This window comes from Pangasianodon hypophthalmus, chromosome 10 (assembly GCF_027358585.1).
Source record: "Pangasianodon hypophthalmus isolate fPanHyp1 chromosome 10, fPanHyp1.pri, whole genome shotgun sequence".
Taxonomy (NCBI): Eukaryota; Metazoa; Chordata; class Actinopteri; order Siluriformes; family Pangasiidae; genus Pangasianodon; species Pangasianodon hypophthalmus.
In genome coordinates this window covers 21,992,207-22,012,941 of record NC_069719.1, presented here as the reverse complement: position 1 = coordinate 22,012,941, position 20,735 = coordinate 21,992,207, and the positions used below count along the sequence as shown (strand labels likewise).

The 20,735-nt window shown below is 38.8% G+C and overlaps 1 protein-coding gene across 4 annotated transcripts in view; it reads left to right on the top strand.

Annotated features, from left to right (window-relative positions):
• Window positions 1–4,713: 4,713 nt before the first annotated feature.
• Window positions 4,714–20,735, top strand: part of heatr5a (HEAT repeat containing 5a) — an 86,212-nt gene continuing 70,190 nt past the window's right edge. The window contains exons 1-7 of one of the 4 annotated variants that reach the window (XM_034308310.2): window positions 4,715–5,137; window positions 5,238–5,369; window positions 8,588–8,790; window positions 14,486–14,697; window positions 15,053–15,161; window positions 17,684–17,833; window positions 19,661–19,832. In XM_034308310.2, the coding sequence (XP_034164201.2) occupies window positions 8,665–8,790; window positions 14,486–14,697; window positions 15,053–15,161; window positions 17,684–17,833; window positions 19,661–19,832 (769 nt within the window). In that variant the 5' untranslated portion in view covers window positions 4,715–5,137; window positions 5,238–5,369; window positions 8,588–8,664. The other 3 variants (XM_053237749.1, XM_026919463.3, XM_026919464.3) reach the window with 3 other exon arrangements.

Sequence of the window (20,735 nt, the reverse complement as noted above, 5' to 3'; positions counted from 1 at the left end):
GTTTTTCTGTCTACCTCCTGTACATTTGTGTTTGAAATGTGCTTAATATTGTATTTCCCAATCACTTACACATTATTACACACTGATATCTTTCTCAATAATAATGTAATTTATAATATATATATATATATATATGTGTGTATATATATATGTGTGTATATATATATATGTATATATATATATATATATATATATATATATATATATATGTGTGTGTATATATATATATATGTATATATTATATAATTCAGATAAGTTATTATTCATGAATACAGAAAAGCCAGAGAGTTTATTGTTAGCCATAAGTTTTATCCAGTGCAATGTGAAAAACAGTTTGTTCTAGTAATTAATAATACATTCAAGATATAAATTTTAAATGTATGAATTTATCCCTAATGAGTAAGCCTGAGGCAATGATGGCAAGGAAAAACTCCCTGACACAATATGAGGAAGAAACCTTGAGAGGAACCAGACTCAAAAGGGAACCCTTCCTCATGTGTGTGACAACGGATAGTGCAATTATAAATAAATCCTTCTATAACTGTGCATGACATGGTCAAATAGTGCAGTTGTATAACCTCATTACAGTTTTCACATGAAGTCTGTTTTGTTGAACTTATCCACTTTTCACTGATGGAGAGTTGAGTGTGAAACTGTTCATGGCAATTGCAGTCCTAAGCCATCATAGCATAACTATTCATATGAATTGTGTACAACAGCAAAAGACCACATTGGGTTCCACTTTAGCCAAGAACAGGAATCTGAGGCTATCATGGGCACAACCTCACCCAAACTGGACAGTTGAAGATCACCTGTTTTTTTTTCCAGTCTTCAACTGTCCAGTTTTGGGGAGTCTCAGCAAGGCGTTTCCATCTACAGAACTGTTGCTCACTCAATGGTTTTTGTTTTTTCACACCATTCTGTGTAAACTTTAGAGACTGTTGAGTGTGAAATTCCCAGGAGTATCAGCAGTTTATTAAATACTCAAACCAGCCCTTCTGGTACCAACAACCAGGCCACAATCAAAGTCACAAATATCACGCTTTTTTCTATGTAGTCACTAGTGTGAACCAAATTTATGTCTTCGTAGTCACTGGTGTGAACCATTATTTCAGTCATTTCTAGGTTCTCTAAAGGCATATTGAAAAATGAGAGCTTGAGAAAGTAACCAACCTTGTTCATGTTTACACCTACTAATGTTTTTCATGTGTGCCTTCTGAATCACTTCTGCTGACGTGTTATAGACGTATCAGTGAAGCCAGGTTAATTAAATCAGCCCCAATGGTCATGAAATCTAGATGTTTCACCAAGCTTAATCATTTGACATGACTGTCACTGATGGGCTAAAAAGAAGTCAGCCCTAATCTCTACTTTATAAATTTGGTGTATTTATTATTAAATCAATTGTTGATGCTATTGTTCATGGTTCACTCACTTTCAGTAACCACTTTATCTTTGGTCAGGGTTGCTGTGGATCTCAAACATATCCTGGAAATAAATGCACACCCTGGATAAGACGCCAGACTATCGCAGAGCACCATGCACACACACACAGTGAAAAAGTATTTGCCCCATCCTGATTTCTTCTGTTTTTGTGTATATCATACTAAATTGTTTCAGAAATTAAAACAAAATCTAAAATAAAACAATGGCAACCCGAGTAAACACAAAATACAGTTTTTAAATGATAATGTTATTTATTGAAGCAAAAAAGTTATCCAATACCAACTGGGCCTGTGTGAATTTTTATTTGCCCCAATAGTTATTAATTCCCCAAATCTATGAAATTGCATTCATAATGGGGTTCAGCTGGACTAGACGCAAGGCCTGATTACTGCCAGCCCTGTTCAGTCAAATCGACACTTAATTAAAACTTTTTCAACAGCATGAAGTTGGGTAAAAGGTCTTACCCAGTAACACAATATGCCAGAAATGACCGAGGAAGAAGGTGATTGAAATATATCAGTCTGGGAAGTGTTACAAAGCTATTTCAAAGGCTCTGGGACTCCAGAGAACCACAGTGAGAGCCATTATCTCCAAATGGAAAAAAATGGCACAGTAGTGAACCTTCCCAGAAGTGGCTGACCTTCCAAAATTCCACCAAGAGCACAGCAACGACTCGTCCCAGAAGTCAAAAAAGAGCCAAGCACAACATCGAAGGAACTACAGGCCTTTCTTGCATCAGTAAAGGTCACCGTTCATGACTCCACTATTAGAAAGACACTGGGCAAAAATGGTATCCATGGAAGAGTAGTGAGGCAAAACCACTGCTAACCCTGAAGAACATTAAGGCTCATCTGAGTCGAAAGTGGAACTGCTTAGAAGACAGGGGTCCCGTTACATCTGGCATAATCCAAACACCGAATTTCACAAAAAGATCATCATACCTACTGTCAAGCAGGGTGGTGGCAGTACGAGGGTGTGGGGATGCTTTGCTGTTTCAGGGCCTGGGCAACTTGCAATAATGTAGGGAAACGTGAATTCTGCTCTCTACCAGAAAATCCTAAAGCAGAATGTCATGTCTTCAGTCCGTAAGTTTAAACTCAGGCACAACTGGATTATGCAGCAAGACAATGATCCAAAGCATAGGAGTAAGTCCACCTCTGAATGGCTCAAAAAAAGCAAAATTAAAGTTTTGGAGTGGCCTAGTTAAAGTCCTGACTTGAACCCAATTGAGATGCTGTGGCAGGACCTTAAATGGGCAGTTCATACTCAAAAACCCTCCAATGTGGCTAAACTAGCAGTTCTGCAAAGAGGAGTGGGCTAAAATTCCACCACAGTGCTGTGAAAGACTGATCACCAGTTATCGGTTGTAGTTATTGCTGCTAAAGGTGGCACAACCAGATTGTAGGTTTAAGGGGGCAATTAGTTTTTTACATGGGTGATGGGTGTGGATAACTTTTTTTTTTTTTAATTAAAAACTGTATTCTGTGTTTACATACAGTTGTGTTAAAAAAAAAATAGCAGTACATCTGTACTATTTCTGTACTGCAAATAATTTACTTGTAGATGTAGTAGTGTAATAGGAAAAACAACATACCCAACTGTCATGACATGCACACTGCTTGTTCTGAGTAATTGACTAATTCATTGAAAGGGGCATGTTCAAAATAATAGCAGTGTGGAGTTTAATTAGATAATTCACTCATTCTGTGAGAAAACAGGTGTCATTAATTGTCCTTTATTAAGGAAGAAGGGAAGCAAATGTTTCACACATTGTTATAAAATGTTTCCTTCTGAATTGCTAAGTAAAATGGGCCGTTCCAAACATTGTTCAGAGGAACAATGTAATTTGATTAAAAAGTTGATTGGAGAAGGGAAAACCCCATTGAAAACTTGTGGGGCAACATTAAAAATGAAGTTTCTGAAGCAGAACCCAAAAATTCACAGGAACTGTGGAATGTAGCTTGTTCATCCTGGGCTGAAATACCTGTTTCTAGGTGCCAGAAGTTGGTTGATTAGATGCAACTAAATATTAGTTCAGTAATTTAAAGTTAGGTTTAATCTTAAATTTAGAGTTTGAAAAATGTCAACACTGCCATTTTTTTTTTAACAGACTGATATTCCTTTTCTTTGCTTCCTGTAAAAGAATAACACAGACTTGTTCAACTTTTGTTAATGCTTTGATTTGGAATTGAATGTGTAATGTTTCCAGTACATTTGAAATATGGAAATAAAAGCTATTTTAAAAAACTTTTAAGCATTTTATTCACTTTTATTAATGCACTGCTATTTATTTGAACACAACTGTAGGTTGCCTTTGTTTTCCACTATGGGAAGAAGGCAAGTCGGCAGAGGCAGGGTGATGCTCTGGGCAATGTTCTGCTGGGAAACCTTGGGTCCTGGCATTCATGTTGGATGTTACTTTGATACATACCTAAACATTGCACCAGAGCAAGTACACCCCTTCATGGCAACGATATTCCTTAATGGCAGTGGCCTCTTTCAGCAGGATAACGTACCCTGCCACACTGCAAAAATTGTTCAGGAATGGTTTGAGAAACATGACACAGAATTTAAAGTGTTGAGTTGGCCTCCAAATTCCCCAGATCTCAGTCCGGTTAAGCATCTCTTGGATGTGCTGGATCCCACAGATGTCTGATCCCCACCTCACAATTTACAGGACTTAAAGGATCTGCTACTAATGTCTTTAGAGGTCTTGTGGAGTCCATACCTCAAAAGGTCAGAGTCGTTTTGGTGACGCACACACACATACTCACTGAGCACTTTATTAGGAACACTATACTAATACTGGGTACGGCCTCCCTTTGCTCTAAAACAGCCTCAATTCTTCATGGCATGGATTCCAAAAGATGTTGGAAACATTCCTTTGAGATCCTCCTCCATGTTGACATGATTGCATCACGCAATTCCTGCAGATTTTTCAGGTGCACTTTCATGCTGTGAATCCCATTCAACCACATCCCAAAGGTATTCTATTGAATTCAGATCCGGTGACTGGGAAGGTCACTGAAAAACACTGAACTCATTGACATATTCATCATATTGTCATAGTTTGAGACGACTTTTGCTTTGTGACATGGTGCTTTATCATGCTGGAAGCAGCCATTAAAAGATGGTAAATTGTGGCCATGAAGGGATGCACATGGTCAGCAACAATACTCAAATAGGCTGTGGCATTCAAGCGATGATTGACTGGTATTAACAGGCCCAAAGTATGCCAAGAAAACATTCCCCACACTATTACATCACCTCCACCAGCCTGGACTGTTGACACAAGGCAGGTTGGATCAATGATTCATGCTGCTTGTGTCAAATTCTGACCCCACCATCTGTGTGCCTCAGCAGAAATCAAGATTCATCAGACCAGGCTACGTTTTTCCAGTCTTCAACTGTCTAGTTTTGGTGAGCCTGTGCCCACTGCAGCCTCAGCTTTCTGTTCTTGGGTGATAGAAGTGGACGCTGACTTGGCCTTCTAATGTTGTAGCCCATTTGCCTCAAGCTTCGACGTGTTGTGCTTTCTGAGATGCTTTTCTGCTCACCACAATTGTACAGAGTTGTGGTGTCCAATTATCTGAGTTACTGTAGCCTTTCTATCAGCTTGAACCAGTCTGGCCATTCTCCACTGATCTCTCTCATCAACAAGGTGTTTCCGTCCACAGAACTGCCACTCACAGTATGTTTTTTCTTTATTTGGGTTTGCCCCTGGTATGTAGTTTGTGCCTCTGGCCGTGGTTCAGTCTCTTTTCTTTGTGGCTGCTGCTTTCTTTATTCAGTTTGAGTTGCATGTTCTCACTGCACATATACTCCGTCTGGCTGTGAGGTCTGCTCGGATTTCTACTACATCGAGGAAGTGTTGAATACGGAACCTTTCTAAATGTCGCGGCTTGTGAGAGTAGTATTATTCGGTAGGTAACTCTTCTTTTTGCTCTTTTTGATTAATAAAGCCCCCCCCAGCAAATTTGATGCGGCTAAATGGCTAATGATTAGCATTCTCCATCAGCTCTCTAGCTAGAGCTGGGAATCAAATATATTGTCAGTAGTGTGCAGTTAAGGTATATACTTAAGGTTCATTTATGGAACCGACATCCTTGAAGTGCCATTACCAGCTGCAGCTTTTAATTAGCGGTATAACAAACAACTTTTTGAAGAGCTAGTTAGCTTAGCCATCTGCGTGGGCGTCTGAGGGCACAAAATGACACTTTTAAGCGTGAAAGACAGTTATAACTGGTTTATTCATTTACATAGCCGGCCATATTTTTTTACATTATGGTATAAAATGACGTTAATCCTCTGCATTAATCCTGTGTGTTAATTCACCAGTCAGACGAAACTAATCCCCCACTAACCAAATAAATGAATGCACTACATCCTGTAAAATGTAATGGCTTCCACTCTCTAGTGCAATATATGTCCAAAAAAGTTGTTTGAGCTTCAGCTTCGTACCCTCCATACAAGTACATTGCACAGGTTAAAACTTGTTTGCCCAGTGCATTCGCTACATCATGTCCCTATACCCTAGTGCACTAAATGTTCAATAAAAATAATTTGAATGCATTGTTAAAAGGTTAAAAACGAGTGCTTGTTCAAACTATGTAGTACACTACATCTTATAAGATAGAGTGACTTCTCCCCTTAGTACCCAGTGCACTACATGTCCAATAAAGTCATCTGAGTTTCATACCCTCAATAAGTGCAATAGGTTAAAATGATTGCTTGTTTGCTCTATGTGTAATATTGCACACTTTAGGGTGAAACTTTCTACTCTCTATGTAGTGCGTATTATGCAGTTTGTTATTCAGTTTCCTACTTTCTAATATAAGTGGAGTGCACTGTAAGAAATAATGGCTTTTACAGACTCCAGTGCAATATATGTATGAAATAATGTCTATAATGTAGTTCATTACAGAAGTGTTGAGATTCATCTTGGTGAATTCATTCCTTCTGTCATTTGCTGCCTTAATGCATGCCTGTAGAATGTGGCTTTCCCCAATGAAGAAAAACCGAATGAAATACATTTATGTTGTATATTTTCATGTGTGGGTTAAAATGCAGACTAATTCTCATGTTATTGCATATGCTGACTTGTAGCAGAGAACAAAATCCTCATGGCAGACTGCATTATTCATAGCTGTGTCATATAGGTTTACATGTGAAGTGTTAGGAATAGTGGTGTCATACTCCCTTCAAAGACTTCTATCACATTTAAAGGAGTCTTTCAGCATTTTCCCCCCAACATAATGTCATCTTTTATGTAGCATATTTGTTAATACCTCAGACATTAATTAAAACATATACTAAGAAATGAATAAAACAAACCCTGTTTATTCTTTATTCAATTGTAATGGAAGTCTACAGGCTGTTGAATTCTGTAAATAAATTTACAATGCATGAATACACATCATGAATTCCAAAAGGTTCACTGAAAATAAAAGTTTTAGAGACAGCATGGAATTGGAAATATTGCTCTTCTACAACAAATGTGTGATTGATGGAAGGAATAAAGCAGTGACCAGGTGGTGTTACTTCTGACTGTTACAAAGCGCTGACACAGGAGAGTCCATCCAGACATAAATTAAACGTCTCCTCACAAAAAACAAAAAACCTCAACATATCAGTGATTATACACATTTAAAATCCATATATACTGTACAGTGGATATAAAAAGTCCCAGTTAAACTTGCAACTTTTTGTAGTGTAAAGAATGAAACCAAGATAATTCATGTAAGATCCAAAGTTTCCACCTTTAATGTCATATAGCAACCAATAAAATTCAAGTGAAAAACAAATAGAAACATTTTAGTGCACATCCCTCAACTAATGTTGTGTTAAAGCAACCTTTGCTTGTAATACAGCACTCAGTCTTTTTGGTTAAGTGTCTGCCAACTTAGTACATCTTGTTTTGTCAATTTTATTCCACTCTTCCTTGCAAAAATACTTCAGACCTATCCAGTTGTGAGGTTAGATCTGGGCTGTGACTGGGCCAAATGTTATCCAGATATACATATCTATGTTGGTAATGCATAACTTTAAATTTAAAATTAATTTTTTTTTTTAAATTTCTAAATAACCTTTGACTGAGCAATTCATGAAAGCATTCTACAAAAATGTGTTTCACATAAGTTTATTGACTTTTATTGAGTTTACTGACTGGCCCAACAACTCCATTGAGTGTGACACTATATTTGTCATTATTCTTGGTTTCCTTATACATTGTACTAGAGGCTTTGGCTTTTGTTCAAAACTAGATGTCAGGAGGATTTGTGAGTTCTGAACAATCTTATATTGTTTTGGTTGAGATAAGTTAATCATACCAACCTCCTGATTCTTACAATTAAGTTCTATTTGGATGGGATAAGACTCCCAGACATTACTCTGTTGCCAGAGGATGACTGTAGTAATTATGATCGATTCACACTGGATAAGAGATCTCTGTATAAATTAGTAGGCTACAAGCCCTTGACATGTAAACTATATGGCCAAATGTATGTGGACACCTGACCATCACACCCATATGTGGGTCATCCCCAAACTTCTGCCACAAAGTTGGAAGCCCACAATTTTTTGAATGTATTTGTATGCTGCATTTTAATTTCCCTTCACTGGAACTAAGGGGTCCAAACATGTTCCAGCATGACGATGACCCTGAGCACAAAGCGACGTCCTTAAAGACTATGGTTTGCCAAGGCTGAAGTGGAAGAACTCTAGTGGCCTGCAAAGAGCCCTAACCTCAACCACACACTGAACACCTTTGCTATGAACTGGAATGCAGTCCATGCCCCAGGGCTTCTCCCCTAATATCAGTGGCCAACCTCAGTAATGCTCTAGGATATAAAAGGATATCAATTTGGATAGGATATAATGTACCTGGGGTTATTTTTTAATAGAAGAAAAAAGGCCACATAATCTTTCCAAACATAGATACACAGGCTGTAAAAAATGACTGAGGTTCAGATGGAAATAAAATACCAGAGATACTCCAGAAATGATTACATTATCACACTTCCAAATATAAAACTTTTAAAATGTGAATAGGGCTTAAGCCATTAATGCCTGAAGCACAGGTTTGCTCTTAGCATGGGATCACTTACAATAAGGTTGTCTTCATGTTTGTGGCCTGTTTCAGGGATGATGCAGAGCCAGGAGCTTTGACTCCACTGCTTTAGGTCTAGCCATAGAGAAGAAGGGAAGAATAAAGGAAGAATGGAGCAGGCACATAGCCTGCTGCTGAATGAGGATGTCTGCAGCATACTGGGTGAGCAGCAGAGGGCCGAATTTGTCTTCGAATGGCTGCGCTTTCTGAAGAAGCTGCTGTCTGCTGCTGAACGGGTATGTCTAGGAACGTGAGCTCATTGATGCTGTAAGAGAGACAAGTGTCTCACTGTTTTTCAAACATATGTACACACACCCAGAGAAACAACATGATTCACAGTCTGTTTATTCTCCCCTGTTCCAGCTGTCTCTCAGTCTGTCTGTGTGCATTTGCGTTTGCGTGTGAGTTTGCGTGTGTGTGATTTAAGTTATTGAAGTGCGTAGTGGCCAGTGTGCTTTTCCTTGTATTTGTATTGGACTGTAGTCTTCTGATTGTTGTCATATTTTTCCCTAAATATTTACGAAAATAACACGTCTTTTTTGTTGAAAAGAACTTTGAAATTTATATTAATACTGTGGCACTCACCACTCATGTAGATAATTATGTTTGTGTAATGTTTCCAGAGCACCTGCGTTTAAGAATTTCATATTGTAAACTGTACTTAGGCACATAAATTTAAACTTGAAAGAAGGAAAACAGTCGGGACACTTATAACACCCTCATTCAGTTCATGTTGACACTGTTCCAGTTTCTAATATTTTGAATTTACTGTTAACACTTTGTAAGTCATTTGAGTCATAATGAAAATTGTGGTGTGTTCCCAACACAGAGGCGCAAAACATTTTTTAATCTGCATACCATTCAGTTCCTATGCAGACTGATGAAAGTCCTGCACAGAGGTGTTTGAGAATGAGAGAGGTGTAAGGAGAGCAGAAAAAACTTGAGAATTTCCTGACTTAATGCAAATAAAAGATGCATATCACCATGTTGCAGCCAATTTAATTGCATTAAAGGTGCATTAGGCAAGGTTTGTCAGGATTGGGTCTCTAACGGTTAAGTAGGTGGATTTCAACAAGATTTGAATGATTTATTTTTTTTTTAAATGATCTCCTTGAGCCTGGCCTTCATTCCCTAGTCCATGTACATAAAGCTTGGCCCCCAGAAAATAAAGTGGTTCAACATGATAGAGTTAGCACTTGCTTTAAAGCTAAAAAGTTATATACTCTAAACATGCAGAATTATCTCGTACTGATAATTTCATAGTAATTTATGAGAATAGTTGAGTGTTTTTCTCTTCTTTTTTTTGTGTTTTTTTTTTTTTTTTCCTGAGGTCGTATAAGCTCCAGCATTAGCCTCATTAGGTAAATGATGGACTGTTTAGCTGCTTGACAGCCAAGTTATATAACACTATAAACACAAAATGCATCTCATACTGATTTATAGGAATGGTCAAGAGTGCCTTTACTGTCTTGCTTTTCATTGTGATGGAAAAACGGACATGTTGACATGTAAAGCAGGCAATTCAAAGCATTCAAAGCTTTATACAGGTTGTGTTTACATACAGTGGGGTCCAGGGAGACCACTAGTGAAAATTCTACAGTATTGTTTTGCATTCTTTTCTAATTTAATACAGCAGTTTTCATTACAAATTATATTATTGACAACTGTTTGAGTGAAAAGTAGAATCACTGAAATATTTAAATGAATTTCAATTTCTCAGAATTTGGTTTGTCCTCTTTTCGCTTTAATGACGGTGTGCACTCGAGCTGGCATGGACTCCACAAGTTTATGCAAAACTTTATGATAAATTTTAGATCAAATCCATTGGAGTGTCGTCTGAACACATGCTTCAGTAGAAGACATTATGCATGAGGAAAATCTGACCTTTTATATAAAGCAGTTATATAAAACATGGTCAATATCACAAATTTGCTTACGTTTAAATAGGGACCTAGAAATAGTTCAGAATCTTGAATATTAAATATTCAAGATAGGGAGCATTTTACTTTCTTTGTTTTAAATACTTAAACACTTCCTGATTTCTGACCCAGGATAAGTGCCACAACTTCAAAATTCTAAAACCTTCTGTTTATTTCCAATTTTAAATAAAAAAAAAAAATTTCAGTGTGGTCTCAGACTTTTGGACCCCACTGTAGCTATGGCACCTTTCAGTAACATGAGTCACACCCATGATCATGTACAAACATTCAGTTTGTAGTACCTTCCAATGTACTTCATACTGTAAGTACATTGGAAATTTAATTACGCTTAGGAAACACAATCAAAGATATCCAATAACTTATGCCAGCCTGTTTTAACCTCCTATTTTTTTGTTTTTTAACCTGGGGCTCAGATATAACCTGCAACTTTACACCTGCTTTACATTGGACTGCTAAACTGCTTGTTTTTTAGTAAGCCAACAACTCAAGAAGCCAGCGTTTCACTTTGCTGTAATGTAATGATCATTAACTGTCATTAAAAAGATGCATAGGGCATCACTGATATTCTGAGGTCACCAGTAATTTCAGGTCAAAAATGCCTTAGGCCTTGAAGATTGAACAAGGGGCGCGGGCTTAAGGTGCAGTTTGGAGAAGGATTAATCTTTGTATGATCTGATACCGTTCCTGATTTTCACTGTGCATGTCCATCATTTTCATATGTGTGTATCTGACACCCCATCTTAACTTTCATAAATATTTTATGGCAGTGGCCACAGAGTTCAAAAGTTCTGTAATGAAGTTTTGTCAAGATTGAAAGCAATGTAAATAAATTCAATTCAATTCAATTTTATTTGTATAGCGCTTTTAACAATGGACATTGTCACACAGCAGCTTTAAAGTAATAAATGGATTCACAAAAAAAAAATATTGTTAATATGTGAATTTATCCATAATGAGCAAGCCAGAGGCGACAGTGGCAAGGAAAAACTCCCTGAGATGATATGAGGAAGAAACCTTGAGAGGAACCAGGCTCAAAAGGGAACCCATCCTCATCTGGGTGCAACGGATAGTGCAATTATAAATAAATCCCTTCTATTATTGTGTACTATATGGACAAATAGTGCAATTGTGCAACCAATAAATTCATCACAGTTTTTGCAAGAAGTCCGGTTGGTTAAAATCTATCCACTGTCCACTGATGGAGTCCTGGGTACGAAGGTGTTCATGGCAACCGCAGCCCCAAAGCCACTACAGCAATCACAGTCCCAGGCCATTACAGTACAGCTCCAAATATGTGATCCCCAAGCCATCTCCACAGCCCCCAGGTGGGACTATCCCCAGCAAAAGGGCACCCTGGGACATAAGTCAGCCAGCCACTCCACCATTGACAAACCTGAGTGAACGTGTGAGAGTGGGGGGGCGACAGCATCCAAACATCCCAGTTCACCACAACACTCTAGGCCTGTGAAGCCTCCAGACCTGCCCCTGTACCTAAGAAAACTATTCACTAAAGGCTTGACTAAATAAATATGTTTTCAGCCTAGACTTAAACACTGAGACTGTGTCTGAGCCCCGAACACTAAGTGGAAGGCTGTTCCATAACTGTGGGGCTTTGTAAGAGAAAGCTCTACCCCCAGCTGTAGCATGCACTATTCGAGGTACCAACAAATAGCCTGCACCTTTTGATCTGAGTAGGTGTGGCGGATCATAAAAGACCAAAAGTTCACTCAGGTACTGTGGCGCGAGTGCTTTATAGGTCAATAGTAATATTTTATAATCAATACGAAATTTGATTGGGAGCCAAAGCAGTGTGGATAAGATAGGGGTGATGTGGTCATATCTTCTGATTCTAGTAAGGATTCTTGCTTCTGCATTCTGGACTAACTGGAGCTTGTTTATGCATCTACTGGAGCATCCAGACAGTAAGGCATTACAATAATCCAACCTAGAGGTAACAAAAGCATGAACTAATTTTTCTGCATTGTGTAGTGACAATATATTTCTTATTTTAGCAATATTTCTGAGATGAAAGAAAGCAATCCTAGTTATATTATCTACATGAGCTTCAAAAGAAAGACTAGAATCGATAATCACACCAAGGTCTTTTACTGCTGCACATGATGAAACAGAAAGGCCATCCAGAGTTATTATGTAATCAGAAAGCTTACTTCTAGCTGCATGTGGTCCTAGTACAAGTACTTCTGTCTTGTCAGAATTAAGTAAGAGAAAGTTATAATAAGCATCTAATTTCTAATGTCTTTTTCACATTCCTCAACTTCATTAAGCTGGTGTCTGTCATCTGGCTTTGCTAAAACATACAACTGTGTGTCATCAGCGTAACAGTGGAAACTAATACCATGTTTAGAAACAATTTTGCCCAGAGGTAGCATATATAAAGAAAAGAGTAATGGGCCTAAAACAGAACCTTGTGGAACACCAAACTTTACCTTAGTATGAAAAGTCACCATTTATGTTTACAAACTGATAACGATCAGTCAAATAAGACCTGAGCCAGGAAAGGGCCGTTCCCTTAATGCCTACTACATTTTCCAGTCTATCGAGGAGAATGGCATGATCAATGGTATCAAAAGCTGCACTAAGGTCAAGCAGCACAAGCAAGGAGACACAACCCTGATCAGAGGCCAGTAGCAAGTCATTTACAACTTTTACCAGTGCTGTCTCTGTGCTATGATGAGGCCTAAATCCTGATTGATACATTTCATGAATGTTATTCCTATGTAAGTATGAGCATAGCTGCTGTGCTACAACCTTTTCTAGGACCTTGGAGATAAAGGGGAGGTTTGATATTGGTCTATAGTTAGACAGCTGACAGGGGTCAAGGTCAGGTTTTTTAATCAAGGGCTTGATAACTGCTAATTTAAAAGATTTAGGTACATAGCCAATGCTAAGGGAAGAATTGATTATTTTTAAAAGAGGTTTAATTATTTCAGGAATTATCTGTTTGAGGAAACAAGTAGGTAAAGGATCTAGTATACAGGTTGATGATTTTAATGATGAAATTAGTGTCCGCTGGTAGATCGGAACACGAGACCCGCCTAGGGCGGCTTCCTGTCCCCAGTGCAATGTCCGTCCAGGTCACTCGCCGTCGCGGGGGCAAGAGGCCCGCCTGGAAATCACAGCTCTTTCCCGGTTACGTCGGGTCGGTGTTTTCCACCCTCATAAGACGAAAAACAAAAAAAGCACCCCCGCGCCAACGCTCCCGCTCCCGCCCCTCGCCTCGGGGGGCGAGGGAGCCGCGGCGCGACCCAACCTTTTGTGCTCGGCGCTACCTGGTTGATCCTGCCAGTAACATATGCTGGGGGCAGTCGTGCCCTAATGGATAGAGAGTCGGACTTGCAACCCGAAGGTGAATCTGAAGATCGTGGGTTCGAGTCTCAGGTCCGACAGGGATTGTAGGTGGGGGGAGTGAATTACCAGTGCTCTCTTCCACCCTCAATACCACGACTGAGGTGAGACCCTTGAGCAAGGCACCGAACCCCCAACTGCTCCCCGCAGCAAAAAAGGCTGCCCACTGTTCACTGTGTGTGTGTGTGTGTTCACTACTGTGTGTGCACTTGGATGGGTTAAATGCAGAGCACAAATTCCGTGTATGGGTCACCATACTTGGCCACAAGTCACTTTAGTCACTTTAGTCAAATTAGTTCAGTCTCAGTAAAACATTGTAATTGTTGATCTGATATTATTATATTATCGTCTACAGGGTTAGTTATAAAACTGTCCGGTTTTAAATTAATAGTCTGAATTTCTTCCTGATATTTTCAATTTTAGCATTGAAAAAATTCATGAATAATTGCAGTTTATGTACTGGTACAAAAACAAGGAGATTTTTAATTTAAAAAAATGTTTTCGGTCCAGTATGTCCTGATTTTTGCTCTTCGTTTCAGCAAAAATTTTCCATTTTGCTGCATTATGGGTAACTGTATAATGAGAAGATCATAAAGTTATTAATGCGTGCTTGTTTACGTGGCAGGTGGATGTGAAGCAGAGCCAGAAGCGACTGATGGAGCAGCTGATGGCTGTTCTGACCAGTTCTCCTGGCCCCTCCACACGCTATCTCTTAGCTCACTGTGTGGCCCTGGTCTATCGCATAGGCGAATCACTTACCTCCAGCCTCACTGTGGACCGCTGCCATAACATCATCAAGAGCAAGGATGACTCACCCAGCTTCCTCCCCACTCGCCTGTGAGTGCAGACTGCAATCAATCATCACCCTTTTACACACACACACACACACACACATTCGTGTACACACGTATAAATGAATGAGTTAGCTATTTTTTATACTGTCACACATTGTCTGCATTCCATGTAAATCTGGTTTGTTGCCATCTGTGCATCCATCTTATTCTGGAGTTTTTTTAGCGCCTCATAAATTCCCATGCAACTCAATAGACACAACACAAAGCAGAAAATAAAAAGCCTATTGGCACCAAACCCACATCTGGCCATGTAGGCCAGTAAATGAGTATAGACTCCATCTCTGTGATGCTTAATGAATTCAGTAACATTGGTGAATAAAAGCTGTCTCTCCTGACAGGGCAGCTGTGGCCTGTCTGGGTGCGATGTATGAGCAGCTCGGCCGTCTTCTCATCAGCTCCTTTAAGGAGACAGTGGCAAATCTTCTGAAAGCCATGAAGAGCTCTGAGGTAAGAATGAATCAAAGATTCCAGAGTTGGTCAGCAGGCCAAAATACATCCAGACCGATAGATGAATAGAGAATCCATATATTCATGGTTGGAGGGGGAGAGAGAATGCAAAAAAAGTACTCAACAATCAGAGCAGTTGCATAAGGAGCGGACCCCACTTCACTTTTACACACAGGGAAAAAGACACAAAGCACCAAGGGGGGAAAAAATTCTGTGAGTATAAGCACAAATATACAGTGGTAACATTCAGAGGATGAGCGTAACACTGTATTGTTAGCTAGGACCATCAAGAATGTACAGGCCCGGAAGTATTTGGACAATGACAATGAGTTTTTGTGATTTTTGCCTTTATACACCACCACAACGGATTTGAAATAAAACAGTCAAGATGTGATCGAAGTGTAGACTTTCAGCTTTATTTTAAGAGGTTCCACTAAAATATGCCATTTACCATTTAGGAATTACAGCCATTTAAGCAAAGTACTTCCATTTTCAGGGGCTCAAAGGTATTTGGACAACTGAATGACAAGAAGTTAATTGACCAGATGCGGTCCATTCCCTCGTTACTTCAAGACAAATGAAGCAGATAAAAGGTCTGGAGTTGATATCAGGTATTGAGTTGGCATTTGGCAGGTGTTCGAGTGGCGCTACCAATATGAAGTCCAAAGAGATCTCAATGCAAGTGGAGGAGGCCATCATTAGGCTGAAAAAACAACATAAATCTATAAGAGAGATAGCAAAATCCTTGGATTTTGAAAAATCAACAGTTGGGTACATTCTTAAAAAGAAAGAAACCACTGGTGAGCTCAACAACATCGAAAGGCCTGGAAGACCACGGAAGACAACTGAACTGAATGATCGCAGAATCCTTTCCTTGGTGAAGAAAAACCCCTTCACAACATCAACAGAAGTCAAGAATACTCTGGAGAAGGTAGGCGTATCATTGTCAAAATCTACAATCAAGAGACGCTTTGGGAATGTAAATACAGAGGGTTTACAACAAGGTGCAAACCACTGGTAACATTCAAGAACAGGAAAGCCAGATTAGACTTTGCCAGAAAACATCTACAAAAGCCTCCCATGTTCTGGAGTAAGATTCTTTAGACTGATGAAACCGAGATTAACTTGTACCACAATGATGTACCACAATGATGGGAAGAGAAAAGTATGGTGAAAGGAACAGCTCATGATCCAAAGTATACCACATCATGTGTCAAACATGGTGGAGGCAGTGTTATGGCACGGGCATGTATAGCTGCCAATGGAATGGGCTCACTGGTGTTTATTGATGATGTGACTGCTGACAGAAGTAGCGAGATAAATTCTGAGGTGTATGGGGCTATACTCTCTGCTCACATTCAGCCAAATGCTACAAAACCGATAGGACGCCGCTTCACATTGCAGGTGGATAATGACTCTAAACTCTAAACATAGTGCGAAAGCAAAGACTTTTTGAAGGCAAAGAAATGGAATATTCTTCAATGGCCAAGTCAGTCGCCTGATCTCAACCCAATAGAGCATGCTTTTGACTTACTGAAGGCAAGACTGAAGGCAGAAAGACCCACAAACAAGCAGCAACTGAAAGTGGCTGCAGTGAAGGCCTGGCAAAGCATCTCCAGGGAGGAAACTCAGAACTTGAGTTTTGAGAACATGGGCTCCAGACTTCAGGCAGTCATTGACTGCAAAGGATTTTCCTCCTATCGTATTAAAAGTATGGTTATATTTACAATTATGTCACTTTGTCCAAATACCTTTGAGCCCCTGAAAATGGAGATACTTTGTTGAAAATGGCTGTAATTCCTAAATGGTAAATGACATTTTTGTGGCACCTCTTAAAATAAAGCTGAAAGTCTACACTTCGATCACATCTTGACTGTTTTATTTCAAATCCGTTGTGGTGGTGTATAAAGGCAAAATCACAAAAACTCCGTCATTGTCCTAATACTTCCAGACCTGACTGTACATTAATATACTGTATGTGTAAGTAAGCACGTTTTTATTTTCAGACCTATGTGAGTGAACTAACAAGCATGCTCTGAGATAATTACGTATAGTGCTGTTGTCTGGGAACAGACTCAATCATCCATGCTGGAGTACATCCATGTGATCCAAAGAGTAAATAATACAAAAGCCTCTCCCTCTTTGGCTATTATGTGTTTTTATGCCACAGCACACTGAATGCGTTGATTAATTTTTTATAACAGCAGCTCTAACATTAGTTCTAACTACAGGTCAAATCAGGTTTTGACCTGTGACAATAAGTTCATGCCAATAAGTTATGATTTCTAATTCATGGGGACATGTATATGCTTCAGATACTCTAAGGCTAGTCTTTCAGATTTTATGAAAACATGTTATTTAACAAAGAAAAAAAATTTAATTGTTGATATGATAAAGTGTTCTGTATGGACTCATTTTAATTAATATTTTTAGAAGGAGTCTCATGTGTCAGTGCTTTGTAACTGTCGGTAACCTCTCCACCACGAAACATGCTGTGTGTGTGTGTGCGTGCATGCATACAGTCTCAGGGGCGCTACGAGATCATGCTGTGTATAGAGAAGATCCTGAAGGGTCTGGGGGTGAGTGCAATGCCCTGTCACAGAGACATCTACAAAGCCACACGCTCCTGCCTCACTGACCGCTCCATGGCAGTTCGCTGTGCTGCCGCTAAGGTAATGTTCTTTTCTCAATCTTCTGTATCTGACGTCTGTATGTATAAATATTGATGACTAAATTTATCTTACAACAATGTTAAATATATATGTTGTTTATAGAACACTAAAAACAAATTATAGTTTTTATTAAATATTGTATCATTGTTTTATTCAAATAAATAGAAAGCAAAATAAATACATGGAAATAAAATAATAAGTATATAATTAAAGTTTATAAATAAGGGCAATCAAAATAGTAACTGTTTGACAATTGATTTTCAGGTTTGTTTTTTGGTCCAGTTTTTTTTTTTTTTTTTAATATTTTTGTTTTAAATGGTGTACAGTTATGGGAAAAAGAAAATACACCCCTCCTTCAATTCTATGTTTTCATTTAACAGGGCCTAAATAACAATTGCATGTTCCTCACCAACTTCTTCAACAAATAACCACACTTGACAACAACAACAACAAAAAACACAACAGGTTTCAGTATGTAGTCATTTTTTCCTAGAAAGTAAACCAGCATTCAGAAACCAGGTGGGAAAATATAAATACACACTTCCTACTTCAACAATTATTAAGAGAGTAATTATCAGGTGTTACTAATGAAATGCACAAGAATAGTTAATCATTAAGAAGTGTAACTACCTCTATTAAAGAAGAACCTTTAGGAGTTTGATATTCTGAAGCACTCAGGTGTGTGTTTACATTATGCCAAGAAGAAAGGACATCGGCCATGACCTCAAAGAAGCAATTGCTGCTGCTCGTCACTCTGGGAAGGGTTATAAGGCCATCTCCAAACAATTTGAAATTCACCATTCTACAGTGAGAAGAATTGTTTACAAATGGAAAACCTTCAAGACAGTTGCCAATCTTCTCAGGAGGGTTTTTTTTGCTGTTGTCACATGAGACAATGGACCACAACATCTCATTACAAAACAATGGGCATTAATATGGAGTTGGTTCCCCCTTTGCTGTTGTAAAGGCCTTATTTCTTCTGGGAAGGTTTTCCACTAGAGTTTGAATCATGGCAAACCATGTCTTTATGGATCTTATTTTGGGCAGTGTCATGCTGGAACATGTTTGGGCTAAGCCCTTATGTTCCAGTGAAAGGAAATGTTAATGCTACAGCATGCAATGACATTCTGGAAAGATGTGTGTTTCCAACTTTGTGGCAACACTTTGGAGAAGGGCAAATAATGGGTATTATGGTCAGGTGTTCCCATACTTTTGATCATATAGTGTATGTTTAAACAAAATTAACTAGCTTGCCATCTGTTATTATGTTTGCTATCACTTTTTAGGCTAGTCATTTAGGCTTCTGGCAGCCAAAAATGGGACAGGGCAACACACTGGCACTTCAACTTCCCTGGTAGGCAAGATAATAAATTTATGATTTGGCAGCCCCTAATTATTATTAGGCTTGTACAATGTTAATTTTTCCCTGATTGAGATTTAAAATATTGAAATAAACCATGTCCGGTTTAAGTATACTTGGGGAGGGCGTAATATCACCAGCTGTGCAGACGGGTACTGCGGCTGTCTAGGTATTCTTTCTCCAAAGGGAATATTTGCTGCAATGCCTGATTTCACATTTCACAATTTCTTGGCTGGTAGATACAACAAGAATTCACATACATTCATATACATTCCTTTAAATTTACATCATAAAGCTTTATAAAGCTTAATTCTAAAACCATAGACTAGTGAGACAAAACCATAAAACTCATTTTTTATATTTGATGCGGTGCATTGATTATAATGCTAATATTGCTTAACATACTTTGTTAGTGTTCTCTAGGTGAAGTGGTTTTGAGTATGTGTGTTTGTGATGTTTATTTTCAGTGCCTGTTGGAGCTGCAGAGAGAAGCTGTATTCCTGTGGTCCACAGAGCTGGAGAACATGGCCTCACTGTGCTTCAGAGCATTTGAGGGCTCCAACTATGACGTGCGTGTCACCGTCTCCAGACTGCTGGGCACTTTGTTAGCCTCAGCACTTGAGCCTAAACAAGCCATAGGTAGGTTAATTACCTACATCACCTGAGTGGCCACATGTAGGGAGAGATTTTTCGAAACATTCTCGCCCCTGGAGGCAACAACAATTTAGTTGATGTAGGGCTGCAACTATTGCTTATTTTTATGATAAACTAATCTATAAATTTTTTATTTTATTTATAAAGAATTGATTAGTTTGATTTTGAAAAAAAAAGTACCAAAAATATTTATTTAAAATACACTATATGGCCAAAAGTATGAGGACACCTGACCATCACATCCAAATATGGGCCTTTTACAAATTGTTGCCACAAAGTTGGAAGCACATAATTGTATAGAATATCATTGTATGCAGCATTACGTTTTCCCTTCACTGGAACTATGGTCTCCAAATATGTTCCAGCATGACGATGACTCTGAGCACAAGGCAAGTTTCTTAAAGACATGGTTTGCCGAGGTTGGAGTGGAAGAACTCGAGTGGCCTGCACAGAACCCTAACCTCAACCCCACTGAACTGGGATGAAGTGGAATGCCAACTGTGCCCCAGGCCTCCTTGCCCAACATCAGTGCTTGAACTCACTAATGCTCTTGTGGCTGAATGGGGAAAAATCCACACAGCCACATTCAAGAATCTAGTGGAAAACCTTCCCAGAAGAGTGGAGGTTTTTACAAAACCAAAGGGGACTAAATCTGGAATCAGATGTTCAAAACGTACATATGGGTGTGATGGTCAGGTGTGCACAAACATTTGGCCATATAGTGTATTTCTTTGCAGCATTTTAATTAACTAATACTAGTATAGAACTAATACTGCTTCAGAACTAGGTCGTGATAATTTTGCTCATTTTAAGCATTTATTTCTAGAAAGAAGCAAAATAATCTACCAATAGATAAGAAAATGTAAAGCTTAAAATGAGCTAAAATGT